The 24,864-nt window shown below is 39.3% G+C and overlaps 1 protein-coding gene across 1 annotated transcript; it reads right to left on the reverse strand.

The window, feature by feature from the left end:
- Nucleotides 1–13,485: 13,485 nt before the first annotated feature.
- LOC138881440 (uncharacterized) lies at nucleotides 13,486–13,992 on the reverse strand. The gene has a single exon (XM_070161665.1). It carries the CDS (start codon nucleotides 13,990–13,992, stop codon nucleotides 13,486–13,488), a length of 507 nt encoding a protein of 168 aa, XP_070017766.1.
- Nucleotides 13,993–24,864: the final 10,872 nt, after the last annotated feature.

Raw genomic sequence — 24,864 nt, forward strand, 5'->3', positions numbered from 1 at the left:
GTAAACCAGGTCCTGATTCTGTCATTATTACTTATTATGCTTTTGCGCATTATGCATGGTATTGTACAATACAATTTGAATTACTTAATCTTATTTAATGTTATGTTATGCAGGCACCCAATCTAGGAGATGGCATTGGAGTTGGCATTGGAGATGGCATTGGAGATGGCGTTGGAGATGGCATTGGAGGTGGCGTTGGAGATGGCGTTCCGTCACCAACTGGGCCTAGAAGATCCTTTGACGGAAGTAACTATGAAAATGGAGCAAACAATAATTAGTAATCATTGTTAGGATGAACTACGTTTTTTTGTGTTGTAACTATTGAGTAACTCTCTTAACTCTCTTCACCTTAAACTTGAATCTTGGATGATGTGGATTTTGGGTATGTTTTAATATGATGAATATTTTGCTTATCTAATTCTCTACTATAATTTATGTTAATTATTATGGTAGGTGCTTGATAACATATTATGATGGATTTTGTGCAGTAGAAAGGATAAAGGATTGGAATTGAAAAATTAACATTAAAAATATTACAATTATGGCAGTATAAAATGGCCAAAATCTGAAAGGGACAACAATTACGGCGGTTACAAACCGCCACAATAAGCAAATTAAATAGCCGTATTTACATATGCATACTGCGGCGGTTCGCCGAAAACCATCGTATTACACGTTTTGGCGGTAGCGATTACGACGATTATCTTGTACGCCATTAATGATAATAACAACGGTTCTTAACCGCCACTATAAGCAATTATGACCGCCGCAATTACCCCAGTATTTTGTAGTGCTTTGATTGACTAAAAAATATAAGAATTTGAAGTTAGTCCCGAAGAACATATACAACTAGCGATTAGGAGCAAGGAGCAGACCAAAACTATTCTAGAAGAAAATAAACAGTTAGCTATTAGCAGCAACGGAAAAAGTCAAAACCAGATACCAGACCAGACCATGATTTCTGTTCCAGAATAACCAATTTTCCTCTCAATAAAAAAGCTTGTCAAAATGAGGCCCTAGGTCCGCCATAGCCAAGAAGTTGTTGAGAAATGCGAGTAGAGGTAAAGAAGAAGAAGTGAGAGAAGAGACGGGAAGAAAGAGCATAGCTCAGCTCATATTTTCACTAACTAAAAAAAAGAGTGTATTGTACATTACATATATACTAACAACTAACCGACTAACCTCCTATTTATATCTTCTAGAACAGTACAAGTTAAATAGCCTTAGGTACAATCTTTACAAGCTATTAATTTCTACACTCCCCCTCAAGTTGAGAATGAAAAATATTTTTCATTCCCAACTTGGATACTAGAACTGCATGTTGTTGGTGTCCCAAAACTTTTGTCAAGATATCAGTTGGTTGCTCATTAGTCCCAATATGTGTAGTCTTGATTAACCTCTCTTGAATTTTTTCCCCTTATAAAATAACAATCAATCTCTATGTGTTGTGTTCTTTCGTGGTAGATATGATTTGCAGCAATTTGCAGGGCAGCCTTGTTATCACAATACAACTCCATAGGTTCATTGTTGTCTACTGTCAGTTCTTTCAGCAAACAATTCTACCATGTTAATTCTGCCACTGTGTGTGCCATGCTCTTGTACTCAGCTTCAGCTGAGCTCCTTAAGATGGTAGTTTGCTTCTTTGCCTTCCATGATATGAGGGAACTTCCCAACTTGATACAGAACCCTATAATGGATTTCCTAGACATGGGACATGATGCCTAGCCTGAATCACAGAATCCCTGAACCTTTTCTGTACTGTTGCATGACATGAGAAGACCAAGTCCAGGCTGATCCTTGATATATTTCACAACATGTAATGCAGCCTCATAGTGAGACTTCTTGGGAGCATGCATGAATTGGCTTAGACTTTGTACAACATATGCAATATCGGGTCTTGTGATTGTCAAGTACAGAAGCTTTCCAACTAGCCTTTGAAAAAGACTTCTGTCTTCCAAGATAGTGTCATCAACATTCTCATTTACTATCCTATCAAATTCTGTGCTTGTGAGCTTCAAATTTTGTTCCATTGGAGTCTTCTTGACTTTGAACCTGAAAGTTCAGCCTTTAAGATCATCTCCAAGGGATACTTTCTTTATGACATGAAGATGCCTTCTGCTGATCTAGCAATTTCTATTCCCAAAAATTACCTCAACTGTCCAAGGTCCTTCAGTTTAAAGTTCTGATGCAAAGATGCTTTTGATTTATTTATCTCCTCTTGATCATTACCTGTAATAAGCAAGTCATCTACACAGACAAGTATGAGAATAAACTTTCCATTAGTTGCCTTAGTGAACAAAGAGTAATCATGTCTACTTTGATGAAAACCAGATTTGAGAAGTGCCTATGTTAGCTTCAAATTCCACTGCCTAGAGGCTTATTTTAAGCCATATAGGGATTTGAGTAGTCTACAAACTCTATACTCCCCTTGACGACCAAATCCTTGTGGCATAGTCATGTAGACTTCTTCATGTAAGTCAACATTTAAAAAAGCATTATGGACATCCATTTGAAAGACGAGCCAATTTCTGAGTGCAATATCTACTGTAACAGTTCTCACTGTGGTCATTTTGGCCACGGGTAAGAATGTGTCATGAAAATAAATCCCTTCCTGTTGGGTATAACATTTTTGCAACCAATCTAGTCTTAAACCTTTCTACTATCTCATCAACATTGTACTTAACTTTGTACACCCATTTACATCCTACGAGGACTTTGCCAGGGGGTAAATCTACTACTTCCCAAGTATTGTTCAGTTATAATGCTTTAATCTCACGTTTCATAGCCTTGATCCACCTGTCATCTTTGACATCTTGAGAAAGAGAAGTTGGCTTAGTGTTTGAAGAGAATGAGGCTAGATAAGATTGAAGAGAGAGAGAGAGAGAGAGAGATGAGAATAAGAAATGAAGAGATTGATAGGGTAAGGAGATGAATTGGAGGCAGAAGTGGAAGGTTGAGGAGGATGCACATAATCAGTCAGCCATATAGGAGGTTTGGAGACCCTACCTAACTTTCTTACTTGTGTGGGATTGATAATTTGAATAGCACTTGGATATGGGGATAGAACATGAGTGTCAGAAGAGGAATCAGTAGCCAAAAGGAAGAGTAGAAGAAGAAGAATGATTAGAAATAGAAGGGGAACTGGCAGGGGAAGTAGGAAAATGAGTAGGTGGGTCTGCTGAATCACTTCAAGGATCAAGTGTTGTGACTTCTGCTTGAACATTGGTACATGGTTCTGGGGCTATGGTAGAAGGAGGAAAGATATCTGATATATGACAAGTAAGATTTGGATCAGGGGTAACTAGGAATCTGTGTTTGGGATGTTTGAAAGAAAAAATCCCTTCCTTGAAGACAACATCTCTATTGACAATGAACTTATTAGAAGCAATATCATATACTTTATATCCCTTTTGTGTTGATGCATATCGCATGAAGACTCCAGGAATAGATCTAGGATTGATATTATCATGGAAATCAGGTTATGTGGCATAGCAAAGACATCCCATAGTTTGCATGTGGTCAAAAGAAGGTGGTTTCCCATGGAATACCTCATAAAGAGATTTTTCTTGTAGGACAGAACTAGGAATTCTATTAATGATGTATGTTGTTGTTAGAATGCAATCTCCCTATAATTTTAAGGGTATGTTGGCCTAAAATCTTATGGCTCTTCCTATTTCAAGAAGATGTCTGTGTTTTCTTTCTACAACTTCATTCTTTATGGAGTGTGTACACATCTTCTTTGATGAACTATTCCTTTGGATTTGAAAAGGTTGGAACAAAGAGAGTTAAAGAATTCATGCCATTATTTGACCTCACACATTTGACAATAGTACCAAATTGATTCTCTACAAGTTGAAACAACATACACATCACTTTTGAGTCTCAAAGGAAAAGTCGAGGTCATTTTGGTATAGTCATCAACAAGAGTTAGAATGTATTTGAAACAATTGAAAGTACATACTCTATATGGTCCCCAAACATCCATGTATAATAGTTCAAAAGAAGAAGTAGATTTGGAAGTACTAATAGGAAATGGCAATCTAACTTATCTAGAAAGAGGACAAATAGGGCAATTACAAGTAGATGAATTAGATAAGTACTTATTTATTTCAGGTATAGCTTGCAAGACTGTCATGGGGACATGCCACAATCTTTGATGCCATAAGAAGCTTGAACTTGGTTGATTTAAAATTGTCGTACATTTGGAGGAGGAAGAAGCAGTAGCATGTGCTGAAGGATTAAAGATGTAGAGCCCTAATTTGAGTCTACCAATACCCCTTCACCATGCTACCGAAGAGGTCCTGAAAGATACAAAAATCAGGATAAAAGTGGACTACACAATTTGACTCTTTTGTATAGTTGGAGATAGACAACAAATTATTCTTGAATTCAGGCACATATAATACACCATGAATGGTTTCTGAGTTAAATAGATTGCATGAACCAGTGTGAATAATTTTGGTGTTGTTACCATTAGGCAGATGCACTGAGGAAGATTTAGCTTCAAGTATTTGAATGACACTAGATAGGAGATTCAAGGATGATACCATATGATTTGAAGCACCAGAATCAATAATCCAACAACTGTGTTCAATTAGTGATTTACCCGCCAAGTTAACGACTTATGTTGGCTGAGGTTCCTTGCTTAAAAGCATGAGAATCTGCTAATATTATTCTGGAGTGAAACCCTGCACAGTTGGAATAGTTGGAATATTCTGCATAACATATGTATTTCCTACATTTTGAGACTCATCCCTTGCATTCACATTGTGAGCCATGAGTCCATTATTATCTTGTGTTCCTCTCCTCCTGTTGTGATTGAACTTGAACCCTGGTGGAAATCCATTTAGTTTGTAGCAAGTCTCCCTTGTATGTCCCTTCATTTTGCAGTAATCACACAACAATATATTGTTCCTCCTTGGTCTCATATTAGAAACATTTGCAGTTACAAGTGCATTGATGTCCATACCTCTAGGTGCACCTCCTAAAATCCCACTTTGTGTAGAAGATCCACTACTCATTCTCTGACTTTCCTCTAGGTAATCATGGAATATGCCTGGTCAAGTGTTGGTGTTGGATGAATCATCAATATTTGACTTTTTTGTGGTGCATAAGTTTCATTCAAGCCCATCAAAAACTTCATAAACTTCTGCTGATGCAAGAACACAACAAACTGTCTAGATTTCTCACAATCACAATCAGGAAATGGGATAATTAACGCAAATTCATCCCATAGATCATTCAGCCTAGAGAAATACATGGATACACTAGAGATTCCTTGTGTCAAGGAACTTATTTCCTTGTTCATGTGATAGATTTTTGTGGCATTTACTTTATCAAATCTATCTTTAATGAATTTCCACACTTTTTGTGTATCTGAGGAGTATACGATTCCTCTTCTAAGTTCTGGTACTACTGAACTCCTTATCCATGACTGAACTATAGCATTGCATCGTTCCCATTGCTTTACCCTAAAATTATCATTTTCATATTATTCTCTAGTGCAGGTTCCGTTTATAAAGCCTAGCTTATTCTTCACCAATAGTGACATTACCATAGACCTGCTTCATTCCGAGTAGTTTTCTGTTCCAATCAATAATTAAGGTACAAGTGAGATACATCGCGTATCCGAAGGGTGCACATAAAGTTGGTCATTGCATTCGAGAGTTTGAGTTTTGCATGTGACAATCCGGCACTGATATCAGGAGTATCACCAACCATTTCAGCAAAAGCAATCGATGAATTTTGCAGATCTCAGAAGTAGTGAAAGATTTTGGAAAGTGAACAAAAATTGGGGAAAAAGAGATTTGAAAAAAGTGACGAGACACCGAAGCTTGAATGTCAGAATAACATGGAACCGGGCTCTGATACCATGTCAAAATAAGGCTCTGGGCCCGCCATAGCCAAGCAGTTATTGAGAAATACGAGTAGAGGTAAAGAAGAAGAAGTGAGAGAAGAGATGTGAAGAAAGAGATTAGCTCAGCTCATATTTTCACTAACTAAAAGAAAGAGTGTATTGTACATTACATATATGCTAACAACTAATCGAGAAACCTCCTATTTACATCTTCTAGAATAGTACAAGTTAAATAGCCTTAGGTACAATCTTTACAAGCTATTAATTTCTATAAAACCAATACCAGATACTAGACCAGACCATATTTTCTATTCCAGAATAACCAAGTTTCATCTTTTTACCTATTAACATAATAAGTTTTTACTTGATGAAGATTAATTAAAGAAACTACCTAAATCAAACAACCCCAAGAAGGACCTTGTTGTTATCAGTGCATTAACCTGCCACAAAATTCTCTGTGTTGCTCTTTATTTTTACTGTCTAGAGGCGCAACACTCCCTTAAAGCACTGCTCCAAAGGAGAAACAATTTCCAACACCATTTAGTGTGAAGTTGAAGAGAACACTATTGTTCCTCGGAACTAATGCATAAAGGGAAATGACTAACAAGATCTCCTAGCAATATGGTTTAAAGATACCTTCACATATGTGTCTTGTTCTATATTTGAAAAACAAACATAATTTAACTACAGTTGAGAAGTAAGTACTCTTAAAAAAATAGCCTGGTGCACTAAGCTCCCGCTATGCACGGGGTCCGGGGAAAGGCCGGACCACAAGAGTCTATCGTACCCAGCCTTACCCGATATTTCTACAAAAGGCTATTTTCACAGCTCGAACCTGTAACCTCCTGGTCACATGGCAGCAACTTTACCAGTTACGCTAAGGTTCTCTTCTAAGTAAGTACTCTTATAGGTTATTTATTACCCAACTGGCTTGATCTAGCCATTTTCACCTTTATTTTTGTTGCATGCTCACTTCCTTCAGCAGAAAAAGGACAAACCAGACTTTTAACATAGATTTCCGCCTCTTTCTAGTAATCAGAATTAATAACAACCAAAGATCTTAACGATTCATCATTTGGATTGTATATCATGAAAGTTGATCCAAACACAACCAAAATTTCACCTTCATTTGACATGAAAAAAGGTTGAAAACAGGGATTACCCACTTGATCATCAGGATACTTGATGACAAACATCTTTGTCCAAGATTCTGGAACCAATACTCCTTCATAATCTAAACATCTACATGAAGTCCCCTACGATCACAAAAGATGGAAATATCACTTCCCAATGGTCCTACCCAAGACAAATCAATTTCTTATCCTCCATAGCAGGGCAGCTCCACCTTTTCCCATTTCTGATCAACTAAATCAAAAGAAATGATGTTCCCGAACTCACACCCATTAGCACCAGGATCCGTCGTAGCTCAATGAAGTTTCCTATTCACAAACTTACCTGAAATATTTAACAACACCCTACTTAGGCAATCAACAATACATATCTAAGGATCACTCTTTAGACTATATATTTTGACCTCAACATGATCTAAACTGCCACATGTGAAGATATCCACTACCTTATAATCATCATGAAACTCATCATAGACATAATCATATCTATGCTAATCAAGCGTCATTTCCTTCAGTCTAGGTCTAGAATCAGGCAATTTTTTTTATACATTCTAATCGATGGATTCCACATAACCAAGTCATTGTCTTCTATGGCAAGATAAATCAATCCATTAACTGAACCTATGATCCAATCAAAATTAGGCAATCTCATGTATGATCCATTAGATTTCGTGGGATAATCCAAGTCAAAAGCCTCGATAACAGGCTCATTAAATAAAGACCCAAGAGCAACCTTTAATATTGTTCTTAGATTTAAAATGCATCATAAGCCTATGGTGGGTGTAGTCCTTATTATTAGCGGATATGTTGAGATTTGACAAATTCAGGTCTACATAATAAAGCAATCCAAGATTTTGAAACACACGTGAACCGCAATAGGTATTCCACGGGAAGCCTTAACAGTATTTCAGTGATGAGTTCTGCTGGAAAAATAGGGATTTTAAAGCTTGAATCTTGCACAGAAGTTGATGGAAACCGAGAATGTTTTATGGGTTTGCCCTGTTTTGGGTGTTGTTCCATTTTGGTCGCTGAGTTTGACGAGGTAGAAGAGGGTTTCGACGAGGTTTTGTGCAGGACAGTGGAGAAGATTTTTATTTCGGATAGTTACGTTTTTGTGTTTTTATAATAACCCATCTTAGTATTTTCCAAAGAATGCCTGCTCCATACTAATGGGAGCATAATATTTAAAAAACACATAATTATTGTTAAATGAGATATTTAAGTTATCAACAAAAACTTATTAAAAAAACCAGTTTCTATGAATGCTTATCTCTTTTAGCTAACTTAATAAAGAAAATATTCTGCCTCATAGAAGTCTTTAAATGCCCTATTGTGATTTTTGATTACTTTTCTAGAAATATTTTATGAAAATAATTATTATTTGCGTGACCTAACACGAGATACAAAATACTATTATCATGATTTCTAAGAGAGGGTCAAATAATATAAATTGAGAAAATAAGTCTATTGGCAATTTAGAAATTTAGAAATAAAGAGGTTGGCCTTATAACTCATGGAAAAAAATTGATAATAGACGGTGCAAAGCCTAAAAATGATTAACATTGAATTAATATTTTATAATAAATAACTTTATATATAAAAAATGTAAAAACCTCTAATTTATTGAAATGAAAACAAAATAAAAAAATGATAATTAATAACAACTTTTTTACGATATATAACAAAACACGAAGTCATACGAGGGATTGATTATTATTGTGAAACAACTTGTCACAAAATTGGTGCTCATAAAGAGCACATCCTACCTCAATTAGGATAAAGCAAGCATGCTCAATGCCCAAAAGATGAAAACAAAATGTTTTTGTCTAAGCTAATCTTTTTCCATCTCATTAAGTTAATATTCTTTCAAATCTTGGCATTTGGACACTTTTTAAGGAAGCGCTGAACAATTCATGGTATACCATTTATCAAAATCCGGCAATGGAACAGTAGCTTCTTCCTCAGCTGAGCTGAGAATGCAGCAACAACAATGGCGGAAGTGTTAGTGGCATGAAATCGAAGTCATTCGATGAGAAGGGAAGAACATTCTGGAAGAGAATTTCTATATTATTCATTCAAAATCTATGTAAACTAATGGGAGTTCTCCCACTATATACAAGCTTGAAAAAGAAAGAGCTAAGCTAACCAACTAACCACTAATTGATAGCTAATTGACAACTGTCCAAACTAGACCACTAACTACCACTAACTAACTCTAACTAAGCTAACACTTATACACTAACTATAAAAACTAGTGAAAGATATAATTAATCTTAACACCCCCCCCCTCAAGTTGGAGGTGTTGCAAACACTGCCAACTTGCTCAATGTGGCACCATATTTGATTCCAGTTAAGGCTTTAGTCAAAATATCTGTCAGTTGACTGTCTGTTCCAATATAATGGAGTGAAATTATCCCCGCTTGTAATTTATCGTGCACAAAGTGACAGTCCACTTCAATGTGCTTGGTTCTGTCGTGTAAGACTGGATTCTTGAAAATGTGAAGGGCAAATTGACTATCATAGTACACTGAAATAGGCATCGAAAAAGGGACATCTAGTTCTTCAAACAATCTGCTTAACCATACCAGTTTCCCCCACTACTTTCCTTAAAGCCCTATACTCTGCTTCTATAGACGATAATGATATGGTTTCCTGTTTCTTGGACTTCCCCAGAAGCACCAAATACCCTGTGATGGATCTCCTGGAATCTGGACAACTAGCCCAATTAGAGTCCAATATGCTCTAACTGTACAATCTGCATCCTTAGACATGAAGATTCCCAGAGTGGGATCACTTTTCAGATTCCTAAGCAGATGGAAAGCTGCCTTCAAATATGGTTCTCTGGGCTCTTGCATGAATTAACTCAAGTGCTGAACACTATATGCAATGTCCAGTCTAGTGTTGGTTAGGAAATTTAGCTTTCCTACCAGTTTCCTGTAGTATGTAGGATCCTGTAGAATGGTATCTTCTTTAGCCTTTAGCTTTACTGTAGGGTCTAAGGGTGAAGAACAAGACTTGTAGTCTAGGCAGTTATACTCCTTTAACATGTCCAACACAAACTTCCTTTGAGAAATTATTACACCATCATCCTTGTACATTACTTCTAGTACTAGAAAGAAATGCAATTGCCCCAGATCTTTGATCTTAAACTACTCATGCAAGGAGTTTTTCAACTGTGTGATCTCTTCTTGATCAGTTCCAGTAAGCAACACATCATCAACATATACTGCAACATATACCAATGAATCTCCATTTTTTTTTAAAAATAGTGAATAATCATTAATGGAGTATGTATATCCTTTTGAACACAAAGCCTCAGTCAGTTTTGCAGACCACTATCGACTAGCTTGCTTTAGACCATAGAGAGACTTGTTTAGTTTGCATACTAGTCCAGCTTTGTCCACAACAAGCCCATGAGCAGTTTGCATATATACTTCCTCATTAAGGTCTCCATGGAGGAAGGCATTGTTTACATCTAGCTGAGTTATGCACCAACCCTTCTTCAATGTTGTGGCTATTAATGCTCTCACTATTGTCATCTTCACTACTGGGGAGAATGTCTCTGTGTAGTCAATTCCTACCTATTGTGTGTAGCCTTTAACAACTAACCTAGCCTTAAACTTTTCTATGCTACCATCAGCTTTATGCTTCACTTTTTAAATCCACTTGCATTCTATTGCTTATTTTCCTGGTGGTAGAGCTACCAGGTCCCAAGTATGGTTTGAATATAGATCCTCAAACTCCTGTGTCATTGCAGCTTGCCATGCAGTATCAATGGCTGCTTCCTCATATGATAATGGTTCCCTGTCATGACAAACATTTCTCACAAGAACTTGACTATTAGGAGTTAGTAGATCAGAGGCAACATGGTGATTTATGGAAAACAATGCACTAAGGGAGGTGGTATTTTATTTAATTTTAGGTAGGGAATGTACATAGTCTTATAGATAACTAGGTGCCTTGTGTGTTCTTGATGACTGTCTCAGTTGTATAGGTTCTGCATGAGGTTGCTCAGTATGATTCTGTGATGAAAATTATGTTGGAGAATTAGGTGTCATGGATGAAAAATGATCATGTGTAGGTGACATAAGATTAGTTGTGTTGTCAACATTACTCCCTTGAGCACTCAAATGTTCAATTATTTTCTGTGTAATGCCTGTACTGTTAGAAGGTTTCTCACATAAAGGTTAAATGAAAGGAATTGAATGAGGGACACAAGACTAGGGAGATATTTCCAAATTGGTTGCAAATGGAAAGATAGACTCATTGAAGACTACATCTCTAGAAACAGTGATCTTTCTAGTAGCCAGACTTAGAACTTTGTATCCCTTTGTGTTGAAAGGGTAGCCAACAAAAATATGTGGTATTGTTCTAGGTTCAAATTTGCCTCTGTGAGGTTTAGGTACAGTGGGGTAGCACAGGCAGCCAAAACGTTTAAGGTGAGAGTAATTTGGCTTTCTCTTATACAACAGTTCATATGGAGTTTGATCATTGATGGAAGTGGAAGGCAACCTGTTTATGAGGAAGGTTGCATAGAGTATACATTCACCCTAATATTTTTGAGGTAGCTTAGACTGGAAGAGGAGAGCCCTAGCTGTCTCAAGGAGGTATTTATGTTTCCTCTCCACCACACCATTTTGTTATAGAGTGTAAGAGCAAATTCTTTGATGTATAATGTCTTTGGATTGAAATAATATGTTTGTCTCTGTGTTGGTGAACTCCAGTCCATTGTTTGTTCTCACAGCTTTAACGTTTACTCCAAATTGATTTTCCACCAAACTAAAGAATCCCTTAAGAACTTGATAAGCATTGCTTTTATTTAATAGGAGATGAGTCCAAGTGGACCTACTAAAGTCATCCATAATAGTCATGAAATATTTTTACTTGTCATGTGTGGGCACATGATATGGTCCCCATAGGTCAACATGTAGAAGCTTCAAAATCCTATTGGTTGCATTGGTTTTTTAGGGAATGGGAGCCTTTCCTCTCTCGCCATTGGGCAGATAGTACAATTAAAGGGTTGTTTGGAAGAAAAGGTTATAGGGATAGAGGAAATACTTTTTATTTTTCACAAAGGGAACATGTCCAAGTCTGCTGTGACACAGAACATCCACATTGTTTCCAACACATAAATGAAAAAAAAGACTAGAACCATTAGAAGATGATTCTCAGAAAGAAATTGCTTTTCATTGCCTGCACTTGGACTATTTACAGTTGAAGATGAGAAAACACACTTATTGACATGAGATGTTGTATTTACAATAGTATGATGTAAACATTGTGTGTTACAAGTGTAGTGAGTGACAGGGGTGGACAAAAAATCAATGACATTTGTTCTAAGACTTGTACTGTTGTTATTCAAGCACCTTGGACATAAGATGTAAAGTCCATCTTTGACTCTACCAATCACCAGAGGCCTCTTCATTGAAGGGGCCTGCAGTATACAACAGTATTTGATGAAGGCAACAAGACAACTAAGATGAGAAGCTAGAGAACAAACCGAAATCAGGTTATATTTAAAGGAAGGAACCAACATTACCCTAGTCAGAGTGATCTTAGGAGTAAGTGTAACATTACCAATCTTAGTCACCTTCACTTTTTATCCATTTGGGAGAATGAAAAGTAGGGGATAAGGCAGGGTTACTATATTGGTCAGTAGGGATCTATTAAAAGTCATATTATTTGATTCTCCTGAATCTATAATCCATGAATGAGCCTTGTTTTTGAAACATTCACATGAGAGCTTCCCAAAATCAATAGAGGAGGTGCAAGCTATGATACCTGAAAAGTTTGTCGATGAAGTGTTGACATTGTCTGAGCTGTCTCTCCCTCCTCCTGATTGGAACTACTATAGTAGATTCACAAGTTGACTGTATTCTTCCATCGTGAGACTGACACTTTGAGCACTGCAGTTCTCATCACCAGTATGTTGAGTATCTGTGGCTGCTAAATGTGCATTAGCCATTCCTCTACTTCCCCTATTGAACCTGGTGCCTTGGTTTACACCTGAGTTGTTCCCATAGTTGTAGATTTGTCTTGGATTTTCATTGAAATTGGAAGCTTGGTTGTGACTTAGATTTGGATTCTGATTTTAGTTGGATCCTTGAGGATAGCCATGAAGTTTATAACACTTCTATCTTGTGTGACCTGGCCTCTTACAGTGATCTCAAAAGGGTTTGTTTTTATAGCTCTAAGAGTTATTAGGTGAATAATTTTTCTTGAATGATGTTGTCCTGTTTGTATTGACATTTAGGGCTGATGACTCAAGAGCTAAGTAGTTATGAGGCTTAATTTCTCTCTGCCTTTCATCTTGAATCAGCAATGAGAAGGCCTGTGTAATTGTGGGAACATGATTCATCATGAGGATACTCACTCGAACAACAGTGTAGGTCTCATTCAGCCCCATAAGGAACTGTATTAATCTTTTTTCCTGTTCTGTTTTATGCATGCTTTCCCTAGTTCCACATGTGCAATTGTAGGTGTAATGAGATTTATTAATTAGAGTAGTAAATTCTTCCCACAATTTTTTTTATGTCTAGTAGCCAGTAATATCAAGAGCTCCTTGGGACACGTCGTTAATCTCCTTTTGAATTTGTAGAGCTTTGTTCCATTTTTCTGATCATTTCGATCTTCCAACTCTTTCCACAACTCGATTGCATCTGTCACATATTCAACACTATTTGCAATCTCCTTTGCTAGGGAGTTCAAAATCCATGAAGTCACCATATCATCACATCTCTCCCACAATCGATAGCTTGAGGAGTCTGGATCTAGCTTTTTACAGTCACCATTGATGAAGTCTAGTTTGTTTTTTCCGGATAGGGATCTCATTACGCCTCTTCTCAATGAGTGATAACCAAATCCATCAAATGGAATAGGAACTAGGGCTATTCCCGGATTATCAGAGGGATGCATGTAAAAGGTACTACTAGTGTCAATAATTGGTTGATTAGAAGGTTCATCCACAATCGGTGCAGGCTGTTCAACATCTCCATCAGTAGCCATCTCTTACCAGGTGTAAAGTTATACTAACTAACCAGCACAAGATTCTAACTACAAATCTAGAATTCTGATAAAGGATTCTAAGAGAAATGTTTTAAAATAAACGAGATCAAAGTCTGCATGCACATGATCAAAACAAAATCGAGGATGATGAAACTAAAATCAATAGATCTGGAAAAAAGAATCGGAGCTTCTGAACTTGCTCTGATACCATATCAAAATCCGACAATGGAACATTAGCTTCTTCCTCAGCTGAGCTGAGAATGCAACAACAATGGCGAAGGTTTTAGTGGCATGAAATCGAAGTCTTTCGATGATAAGAGAAGAACATTCTGGAAGAGAATTTCTATATTATTCATTCAAAATCTATGTAAACTAATGGGAGTTCTCCCACTATATACATGCTTGAAAAAGAGAGAGCTAAGCTAACCAACAAACCACTAATTGACAGCTCACTGACAGCTGTCCAAACTCGACCACTAACTACCACTAACTAACTCTAACTAAGCTAACACTTATACATTAACTATACAAACTAGTGAAAGATATAATTTATCTTAACACCATTGATAGGCCTTTATCGACAAGATGATCAAAGTCTTAATCAACAATAGAATTTTATTAAGGTCACTTTAGAGGAGTTTAAATATTTCTTGGTAGGTAAGGATATTTAACTATGATTGATAGAGACGGAAAAACTGAAAAAGAAAATCATAATCTCAAAAATAACTAGATTATAATCTTATTAGTATGGATCGTATATTATGTTGAAAAAATTAGCAATATCTCACCAAAGCATATGAATCTTTCCACTACAGCTTTTCTCGTACATTGTTGACTCAGGTTTAGAATAATATCAAACTTTAAAAACTAACTAGATTAGAATCCTTGCTATAAATAATTTAGGATGTCACGTCAACATGCTTTTCTCATTTGTAATTAGCTAATTTTTGCTTTAAAGGCTCAGGAAAACCAACACCGGTGCCGTAGTCAAAGCTGTCTTGAGCTTCTGAAAGCTTGCCTCACACTCATCTGACCATCTGAAATGGGCACCCTTCTGGGTCAACCTGGTCATTGGGGCTGCAATAGACGAAAACCCCTCCACAAACTGACGATAGTAGCATGCCAAACCCAAGAAACTCTAGATCTCTATAGTTGATGCGGGTCTAGGTCAGTTCTCGACTGCCTCTATCTTCTTTGGATCAACCTGAATACCCTCTACTGATACAACATGACCCAGGAATGCAACTGAACTAAACCAGAACTTGCACTTCGAAAACTTGGCATACAACTGACTGTCCCTCAAAGTCTGAAGAACCACTCTAAGATGCTGCTCGTGCTCCTCCCAGCTGCGGGAATAGATCAAAATATCATCAATGAAGACTATTACGAACGAATCCAAGTAAGGCCTAAACACTTGGTTCATCAAATCCATAAAAGCTGCTGGGGCATTTGTCAACCCGAATGACATCACCAAGAACTCATATTGCTCGTACCGAGTGCGGAAAGTTGTCTTAGGGACATCGGATGCCCAAATCCTCAACTGATAGTAGCCATATCTTAAGTCGATCTTCAAAAATACCTTGGAACCCTGAAGCTGATCAAACAAATCATCAATCCTCGGCAATGGATACTTATTCTTGATTGTAACCTTGTTTAATTGCCGGTAATCTATACACATTCGCATCGATCCATCCTTCTTCTTAACAAACAACACTGGCGCACCCCAAGGCGAGACACTAGGCCTAATGAAGCCTTTCTCAAGCAAGTCTTGCAGCTGCTCCTTCAACTCTTTCAACTCAGGCGGGGCCATATGATACGGCGGAATAGAAATGGGCTGAGTGTACGGAGCCAAATCAATGCAAAAGTCAATATCTCTGTCTGGTGGCATACCCAGCAAGTCTGAAGGAAATAGATCAGGAAATTCACGATCAACATGCACTGAATCAGTAGAAGGAACCTCAGCACTAGAATTATGAACATAAGCCAAATAGGCCAAACGCCCCTTCTCGACCATACGCCGAGCCTTCATATATGAGATAACACTACGGGTAGAATGACCAGAAGTCCTTCTCCACTCTAAATGAGGTAAACCCGGCAATGCTAAGGTCACAGTCTTGGCATGATAGTCCAAGATAGCATGGTAAGGTGATAATCAGTCCATCCCTAATATGACATCAACATCAACCATGTCTAGAAGTAACAATTTTACACGAGTCTCAAGACCTCCAATCACAACTATACACAAATGATGGACTCGATATACCACAATAGAATTACCCATTGGGGTAGACACATATACAAGAGCACTCAATGAATCACTAGGCATGACCAAATACGATGGAAACTAAGATGACACATAGGAGTACATAGATCCCGGATCAAATAAAACTAAAGCATCTCTGCTACAGACCAGAACAGTACCTGTGATAACGGCATCGGAAGACTCAGCCTCAGGCTTGGCTTAAAGAGCATAACATCGGGGCTAGGCCCCACCACCCTGAACTATATCTCTGGGACGGCCTGCTGTTGGTTGGCCTCCACCTCTAGCTGCCTGACCTCCACCTCTAATACCTCTACCACCTCTACCCCCACCTCTAGCTAGCGGAGCAGGCGGAGGAACACCTGGTGCCTGAACCATAGCACAGAAACCCTGTTGATGCGACTGAGTACCTACCAACCTCTAACAGGCCCTCCGGATATGAACATACTCACTGCACTCAAAGCATCCCCCTCAGATTTACGGCTGAGCAAACAGAGACTAACCCTGGCGACCTAAATGACCACATCGAAAACTCTGGAGCGGCGGTGCACTAATAGGAGCTGGTGTTGCACTGTAGAACTGCTGATCAGAATACTATATATGAGAACTATGACCACCTAAAGCACCGTGAGAAACCTGAAGTGCTGACTGAAAAGGCCTAGAAGGATGGCCCCTACCATACGAATCCTTGCCTCTAGACAAGGCACCACTGAATCTGTTTGAATGACGAGGCCTTTTGTCAGACCCCTGACCACCCCCCTACGACAGAACCATCTCAACTCTCCTAGCCACATTGGCTGCCTCCTAAAAAGAAATCTTACTCCCTGTCTCCTTATCCATCTGAAGTCGAATAGGCTGGATAAGTCCCTCAATGAACCTACTCACCCTCTCTCTCTCTCTCTCTTGGTGGGGAGTATGATAAGAGCATGACGAGCCAAGTCGATGAATCTAGTCTCGTACTTAGTGATAGTCATAGAACCCTACTGGAGATGCTCAACTGCCACTGATAGATTTCTCTCTGAGTGATCGGGAGAAACTTCTCCAAAAATAGTTGAGTAAACTGCTCCTAAGTCAAAGTTGGAGATCCGGCTGGTCTAGCCAAACAGTAATCTCTCCACCAAGTCTTGGCAGATCCAGACAAGCGGAAAGTAGCAAAGTCGACCCTATTGGTCTCCACTATCTCCATGTTCCTGAAAACCTCATGCCAATTGTCTAGAAAATCATGGGGATCCTCAGAATATGCACCGCTGAAAGTAGTAGTGAAGAGCTTGGTGAACCTGTCCAATCTCCACAAAGCATCGGTAGACGTAGCTGCTCCATCACTGGTCTGAGCTACCACACTCGGCTGAACTGCTCCAACTGGTTGAGCTACTGGAGTCTAAAACTGGGGAGCCTTCTATTCCGGAGTTCGAGTAGTAGGAGTTTGGGCTCCTCCTCCATCCTGAGAGACGGCTGGTGCTATAGGAAGTAAGCCTGCCCGGGTGACACTCTCCATAAGTCCCACTAGATGGACCAGAGTATCCTGGAGTACTGGGGTCGCAATAAATCCCTCTAGGACCTGAGCTGGGCCCACCAGAACTGCCTGGGCCGGAACCTCATCATCAAAGTCAACCTAAGGCTCCACCACTGGTGCCGGGGCTCTAGGCTGAGCTCTGCACCTACCTCGGCCTCTAGCACGGCCTCGGCCTCGCCCTTTGCCCCTCGTGGGAGCTACTGCTGGGGCCTCGGGCTGCTGATCAGTGGATGAGGAAGCACGTGTTCTCGCCATCTGTGAAAGAACAAAGTAGAAATTCAATTAGCATTGAGAAACCAAACCGCACGACTTGAAAGAATAAATGTGAAGTTTTTCATAACTCTATAGCCTCTAGGGGATAAATACAGATGTCTCTGTACTGATCCCTCAGACTCTACTAAGCTTGTCTATGAATTATGAGACCCATGTAACCTAGAGCTCTGATACCAACTTGTCACGACCCGAATTTCCCACCCTCGGGAGTCGTGATGGCGCCTACTAGTGGAAGCTAGGCAAGACGGCCATTTGCACAAATTACTTATTTCCCATTTTAATTCTTTACAAGTACGAATCAACAGTTATAAGCAGAAATTTAAAGCAAGTGGAAGAAACGATAAACCATTGAATATATATCCAACACAATGTCTTAAGCAAAAATCTACCCAGAACTGGTGTCACGCTTCATAGATAGTCTAGAATTACTACAAACAAGGTCTGAAAAATAAATAATACATTGTTTCGAAAATATATAAATGAAACAAGATGAAGGGATAGAGGGAAACGCCAGGGCCTGCGGACGCTTATAGGACTACCTCGGAATCTCCGACTGGATTGAAGGCAGCCACCCAAGCTAAGGTCTGAATACTGCTGCTCCGAGATCTGCACACAGTGCAGAGTGTATTATCAGCATAACCGACCCCATTTGCTGGTAAGTACCTGGCCTAACCCCGGTGAAGTAGTGACGAGGCTTGGACCAGACTACCAATAAACCTGTGCAGTTATAACATATACAACGGAAAATAAAACAGAAATACACAATTAAGGATAGGAGGGGGCATGTTGTGGGAAAATATCATTTACCAACAGTAACTCAGGAAAAAAAGCATAAAGAACAATCTAAAATTTGCGGCAGAAAGAATAAGGAAACTGTAACAAATCAATAACAACTTTTATCATTTATTGTTGCGGCGCGCAACTCGATCCAAATCATAAACACTGTTGCGGCATGCAACCTGATCCATATCATTTATCACTATTGCGGCATGCAACCAGATCCAATTAGAATGTTTTTTCGACATGCAACCCGATCCAAATATAATATTGTTGTGGCGTGCAACCCGATCTAAATATAATAATGTTGCGGCGTGCAACCCGATCCAAATATACAATTCAACACCAATCACAAAAAAAGTCACGAAAAGGGAACAATAAGGAAGCAACACTATCTCGACAAGGGAAAATCGACAGAATAAGTAAATACGTCCTGGCGAGGGAATCAGCTATAACCAAACTTGTTCTAACATTTATCTTCACAAAGAAACCTCAACTAGCACCAGTACTCAACTATAAGCAAATTTCCACGGGAATAATCATAATTCTTGCCCAACACAATGATTCAACAATTTAGGCATTCGTAGTAATTATTAAGAACAAAACAATTTCAATTTAAGACTCACGGGCATGCTTGACACCAACGTATAGATACTCGTCACCATGCCTATACGTCGTACTCAACAAATAACACATATCAAATAGGACACAACTCCTAATCCCTCAAGCTAAGGTTAGACCACACACTTGCCTCAAACTTCCACGGCCAACTCAAGCCTCAAACACCGCTTTTCCTTTAGAATTCGCCTTCAAATAACTCGTATCTAGTCCAAATCGATTTTACAACATCAATAAATGCTAAAGAATTCATACCCAATGCTTAATTATAGGTTTTCTATCATTTTCCCCAAATAGTAAAAAATTGACCCCGGGCCCGCTTGGTCAAAACTCGAGGTTCAGACCAAAACCCAATCACCCATTCACCCACGAGCCCGAATATGCAATTAGTTTCGAAATCCGATCCCAAAACGAGGTCTAAATCACAATTAATCAAAAGCCCTAACTCTACCCAAATACCCAATTTTCTACCATTAAAACCCTAGGATTTTAGATAAAAGTTGATAAAAACATTAGAGAGTTAAAAGAAGTCAGTTAATGAACACTTACTTATGAATTAGGAAGAAAATCTTTTGAGAAAATCGCCCTAGGTCTTCTATCTTTATGAAATTTTGAAAGAGAAAACGTTGAAGTTTTGTTTTAAAAGACTCCACTGCCTGACTCTCACACCTGCGGTGCTTGTGTCGCACCTGCGCAATCGTACGAGCGGAAAACAGACCGTTTCTGCGAAAATGATTAGGCCTGCTGGGGCCGCATCTTCGAAGGGAGACCCGCTCCTGCGGAACCGCTTCTGCGGGAGCTTGTCCGCATCTGCGAGAGGCTTGACCGCACTTGTGAGCTCGCATCTATGGTGTTTGACTCGCAGGAGCGGTTACACTAGAACTAATGCAACAGTAGTGATTTCCTAATCCTAAACACCCCGGAACACCCTAAACACACCCGAGCCCTCAGGGCTCCAAACCAAACATGCATACTAACTCAAATATCATATGATCTTATCCGTGCGATCAAATCACCAAAATAACATCTTAAACAACGAATTTAGCATAGAAATCTAAGAAAAAATCTCAAAACTTCAAAGTATTAATTTTCACAACTACGGGTCCGAATCACATGAAACGACTTCCGTTTCTTACCAAATTTTACAGGCTCGACTGAAACCACATATAAGACCTATACCGAGCTCCAGAACAAAAATACGGACCCGATACCTTCAACTTCCAAACATTTTTCATTTCTAAAAACTCATATATATTTCATAAAACAATTTTCTTTAAAAATTCATTTCTCGGGCTTGGGACCTCAGAATTGGATTTCGGGCATACACCCAAGTCCCATATTTTCCTACAGACCTTCTGGGACCGTCAAATCATGGGTTCGGGTTCGTTTACCCAAAATGTTGACCGAGGTCAACTTAAATTCATTTTAATGTCAAAATTCATCATTTTTCATAGATTTTCACATAATGGCTTTCTGGCTATGCACCTGGATAGCGCACACAAATTGAGGTGATAGTGAAAGATGTTTTAACATCTCAGAATATAGAATTTATTTCTAAAACAGGTGATGACCTTTTGGGTCATCATAAACGATCCAGTCGGTCGTTTCGAGAATTATAGCAGTGTTCCCCGTTTCCTGCTTCTTTTGTGTTCTACAGCTATATTATGATATACCGGGTTAGTTGATTCGGATCCAGAGTGGTTTCGGAGTGTATTGAGACACAGTCTCGTATTTGGAAGCTTAAGTTGGAAAAGTTGACCAGATATTGACTTATGTGTAAATGATCATAGATTTTAATTTTGATCATTCTGTTAGATCCTTTAGGTGATTTTGGACTTGGGAGTGCATTCAGAATGTGACTTGGAAGTCAGTGGTAGAATTAGGCTTGAATTGGCGAATGTTAAAATTTTGGCAATTTTGGTCGGCAGTGGAAATTTTGATATCGTGGTCGGATTGGATTTTTGAAAGTTGGAGTAGGTTTGTGGTGTCATTTCTGACTTGTGTTCAAAACATGAGGTCATTCAGATGTTGTTTGGTAGGTTTCGGCATCGTTTGTGGAATTCAGAAGTTTGGAAGTTCTTAGGCTTCAATCCGAGGGTAATTTGGTGTTTTGATGTTGTTTGAGTGATTTAAAGGTTAGACTAAGTTTGTATAATGTTATGTGACATGTTGGTATGTTTGGTTGAGGTTCCAAGGGCTTTGGGTGAGTTTCAGATGGTTAACAGATCATTTATGGCCTTTAAGAGATAACTGATCTGCTGGTTTTTGGCTGTTTTTGGTTTTCTCTTACGCGTTTGCAAGGCAGGCCTCGTGTTTGCGAAGCATAACCGGAGGGCAAGGAAGAAATAGTCTTCACATTCGCGAAGGAGAGTATGCGTTTGCAAGGAGAGGACGTGGAGTACATCGCGAACGCGAGAGGAGTAACGCGTTCGCGAAGAGGGGGAGAGGTAACTGGGAACCCCATTTATTTGGTCTACGTGTTCGCGAGGGTTTGGCAGCATTCGCGATGGGTTGAGCTGGTAAAGCTTCGCGTTCACGAAGCGCAGGTCGCGTTTATGAAGAGTAAATTTGAGAGGCAGTCCAAGTGGTCTACGCGAACGCGAGGGGGCTGTCGCGTTCATGAAAAAGGAATCTGGGCAGGCAGTATTAAATTTCAAAATCGAGGTTTGAACCCATTTTTCATATTTTGAACTAGAGACGAGGGATTTGGGCTATTTTTGAAGCGATTTTCAGGGAGTTGAATAGGGTAAGTGTTTCTCACTTGATTTTGGTTAAATTTCATGATTATATCTTGATTTTTATCATCTAAATTGTGATTTAGGGTGAAAATTTGGGGAAAAAGTGGAAGAGTTCTTGAGATGGAATTTTGAGGTTTTGAAGGGGATTTTGTTTTCGGATTTGAGTAAATTTGGTATGGTTAGACTCATGAGTGAATGGGATTTTTGGTTGTGTGACTTTTGTCAGATTTCAAGACGTGGCCCCATGGGCCATGTTTGAGCCGATTTTGGCTTTTTGGCTGTAATTTGGCATTTTTCTTGTGAAATTGGTTATTTTATCCTATATTGATAGTATTGTATTGCTTGTAGCTAGATTTGGGACATTTGGAGGACGATTTGAGAGGCAAAGGCATCACAGAGTAGTATTTTGGCTGGTTTGAGGTAAGTAACACTTCCAAATTTGATTTGAGGGTTAGAAACCCCGAACTATGTGTTATGTGATTAATATTTAGGTAACGCACATGCCAAGTGACGGGCGTGTAGGCGTGCACCATGAGAATTGTGACATGCGTGATTTCATGGCACCATTAGTGACTCAATCCTATTGATATCCATGTTTTCATCATGTGATAAAGTAGTTGAGCTGTAAATTATGCTAGATATATAGTTTAGGCTTTGTGTCGGTATTGTATGGACCCTTAGAGGTCATTTCTTGTTGTCATCTTACTAGTTTTCATTTAACATTCCATACTCAGTCATGATCATGCATTTTTTATATCATATATCAGTCTCATTTATTTATTAATTCATCATATCATTGTCCCGGGTTGATTTCATGACATTGTGAGCCCGTGGTGAGTTTGGAGAGGTTGATGACTGCGAGAGGCTGAGAGCCTAGTTATAAGTGACAGTTTTGGGATCGAGTTGTACGCCATAGCAGTTATGTTGATGATTATGATAGCGCTGGGATACAGGAGCCTCTGCGGAGTTTGTAACACACAACCAGTGAGTGCGGGGGATATTATTTATAGATGAATTTCCTTGGAAATGGATTTGTCCAAAGTAGTTGATACCTGGAGATGGATTTCTCCACAGGGTTGGATTGCCCATTTTCCTTGGTACTGGGCGGCTTATTGCTAATGTTGTATATTTTTCAGGATGGATTTCCATAGGCCAGATGGACATATACAGTACAGAGTGGTTGAGAACTTGAGAGTGGGTGCACATGGTACATTTCATACTTCATGTGCATTGGCATGTGGAGATTAGCTGAGTTGTATACTTTACACTGTTCAGATCTGTATTTACTTTATTTCTTTGAGCTGTATATTTAACTTGAAAGCATGCCTACATTTTTGCACATTTTCTTCTATTATACTTGTTGAGGTTGAGTTCGTCACTAGCTTTCAGTCCAAAGATTGGACTTGTTACTTACTGAGTTGGTATACTCATGTTACTCCCTGCACCTCGTGTGTAGATCTAGGCAATATCGGTCGTAGCGGAGCATGCTGATCGAGTTTCTAGAGTTTGGAGACTCGAGGTAGCTGCATGGCGTTTGCGGGCATTGAATCTCCTTCTTTATCTTTGTCTTCCTTTTAGTTTATATCTTTAGACACTATAGTAGATTGTATTTTCTGATCTAGACGCTCATGTACTCAGTGACACCCTGGTTTTGGGTTAGATTGTATCACTTTGGGATTCTCTTATGCTTCAAACAGTTTTCATTAAATGTTAAATGCTTCCGATAATGTTTTCAAACTTATTGTTCTTGTGTTGGGTTGTTGAGTTGAGGCTGGCCTAGTTCCACGATAGGGGCCATCATGATGGTTGATTTTGGGTCGTGACTAGTTTGTATCAGATCCTAGGTTACATAGGTCTCACGAGTCATGACCTGGTTTAGTGGAGTCTTGTGGATCGGTGTGGAGTTGTCTGTACTTATCTTCGAGAGGCTACATAACTCTTAGGAAATTCCATATTCTTGAATTCTTATCATGTGAATACGTTGATACTGGTAACTAAACTTCTGTTATTCTATTCTCTCACATATGGTGAGGACACATGCTATTGGGCAGGATGGGCAACCACTAGTACCACTAGTTAGGCCGCGAGAGGCCGAGGTTGCAGTCGAGGTCATGGTAGGGGTAGAGGTGTAGCCCGGACAGTAGCTAGGGTAGAGGTGTAGCTCGACCAACTCAAGCACCAGCTGTGCCCTTTATGATCCCATGCTTCAGGAGACCTTAGCTCAAATTCTGACCGTGTGCACAAGCCTTGCTCAGGTGGTCTCTGTTTCTACTGCAGCAACCACTTCCTAGGTCGGGGGAGGTACTCACACTTCCATTGCACGTACACCAGAGTAGGTGGTAATGGGACTCCATACACTGGGGGTACCACCAGCTGCTTAGGATTATGTGGTTCCAGTCATTCCTGATTATGAGCAACGTAGATTGAAGATGTTTCAGAGGCTCCAGCCTCTGACTTTCAGCCATGCAGAGGGTGAGGATACTTAGGGTTTCTTGGACAAGTGTTAGAGGATTCTCTATACAACAGGTATTCTAAAGACCAGTTGGGTCTCATTCACTACTTTTCAGTTCACTGGAGCTGCCTTCACTTGTTGGAGGCTTATGAGAGGCATAGGCCGGTTGGTGCAGTGCCACTTACATGGAAGGAGTTTTTTGTTCTCTTCTTAGAGAAGTATGTGCGCGGTCCATAGAGGA

This window comes from Nicotiana sylvestris, chromosome 11, assembly GCF_000393655.2.
Source record: "Nicotiana sylvestris chromosome 11, ASM39365v2, whole genome shotgun sequence".
NCBI classification, from domain to species: Eukaryota; Viridiplantae; Streptophyta; class Magnoliopsida; order Solanales; family Solanaceae; genus Nicotiana; species Nicotiana sylvestris.

What these genes read in the sequence shown, in the direction of transcription:
- LOC138881440 (XM_070161665.1), bottom strand. Translation starts at nt 13,992, where the DNA reads ATGGCTACTGATGGAGATGTTGAACAGCCTGCACCGATTGTGGATGAA.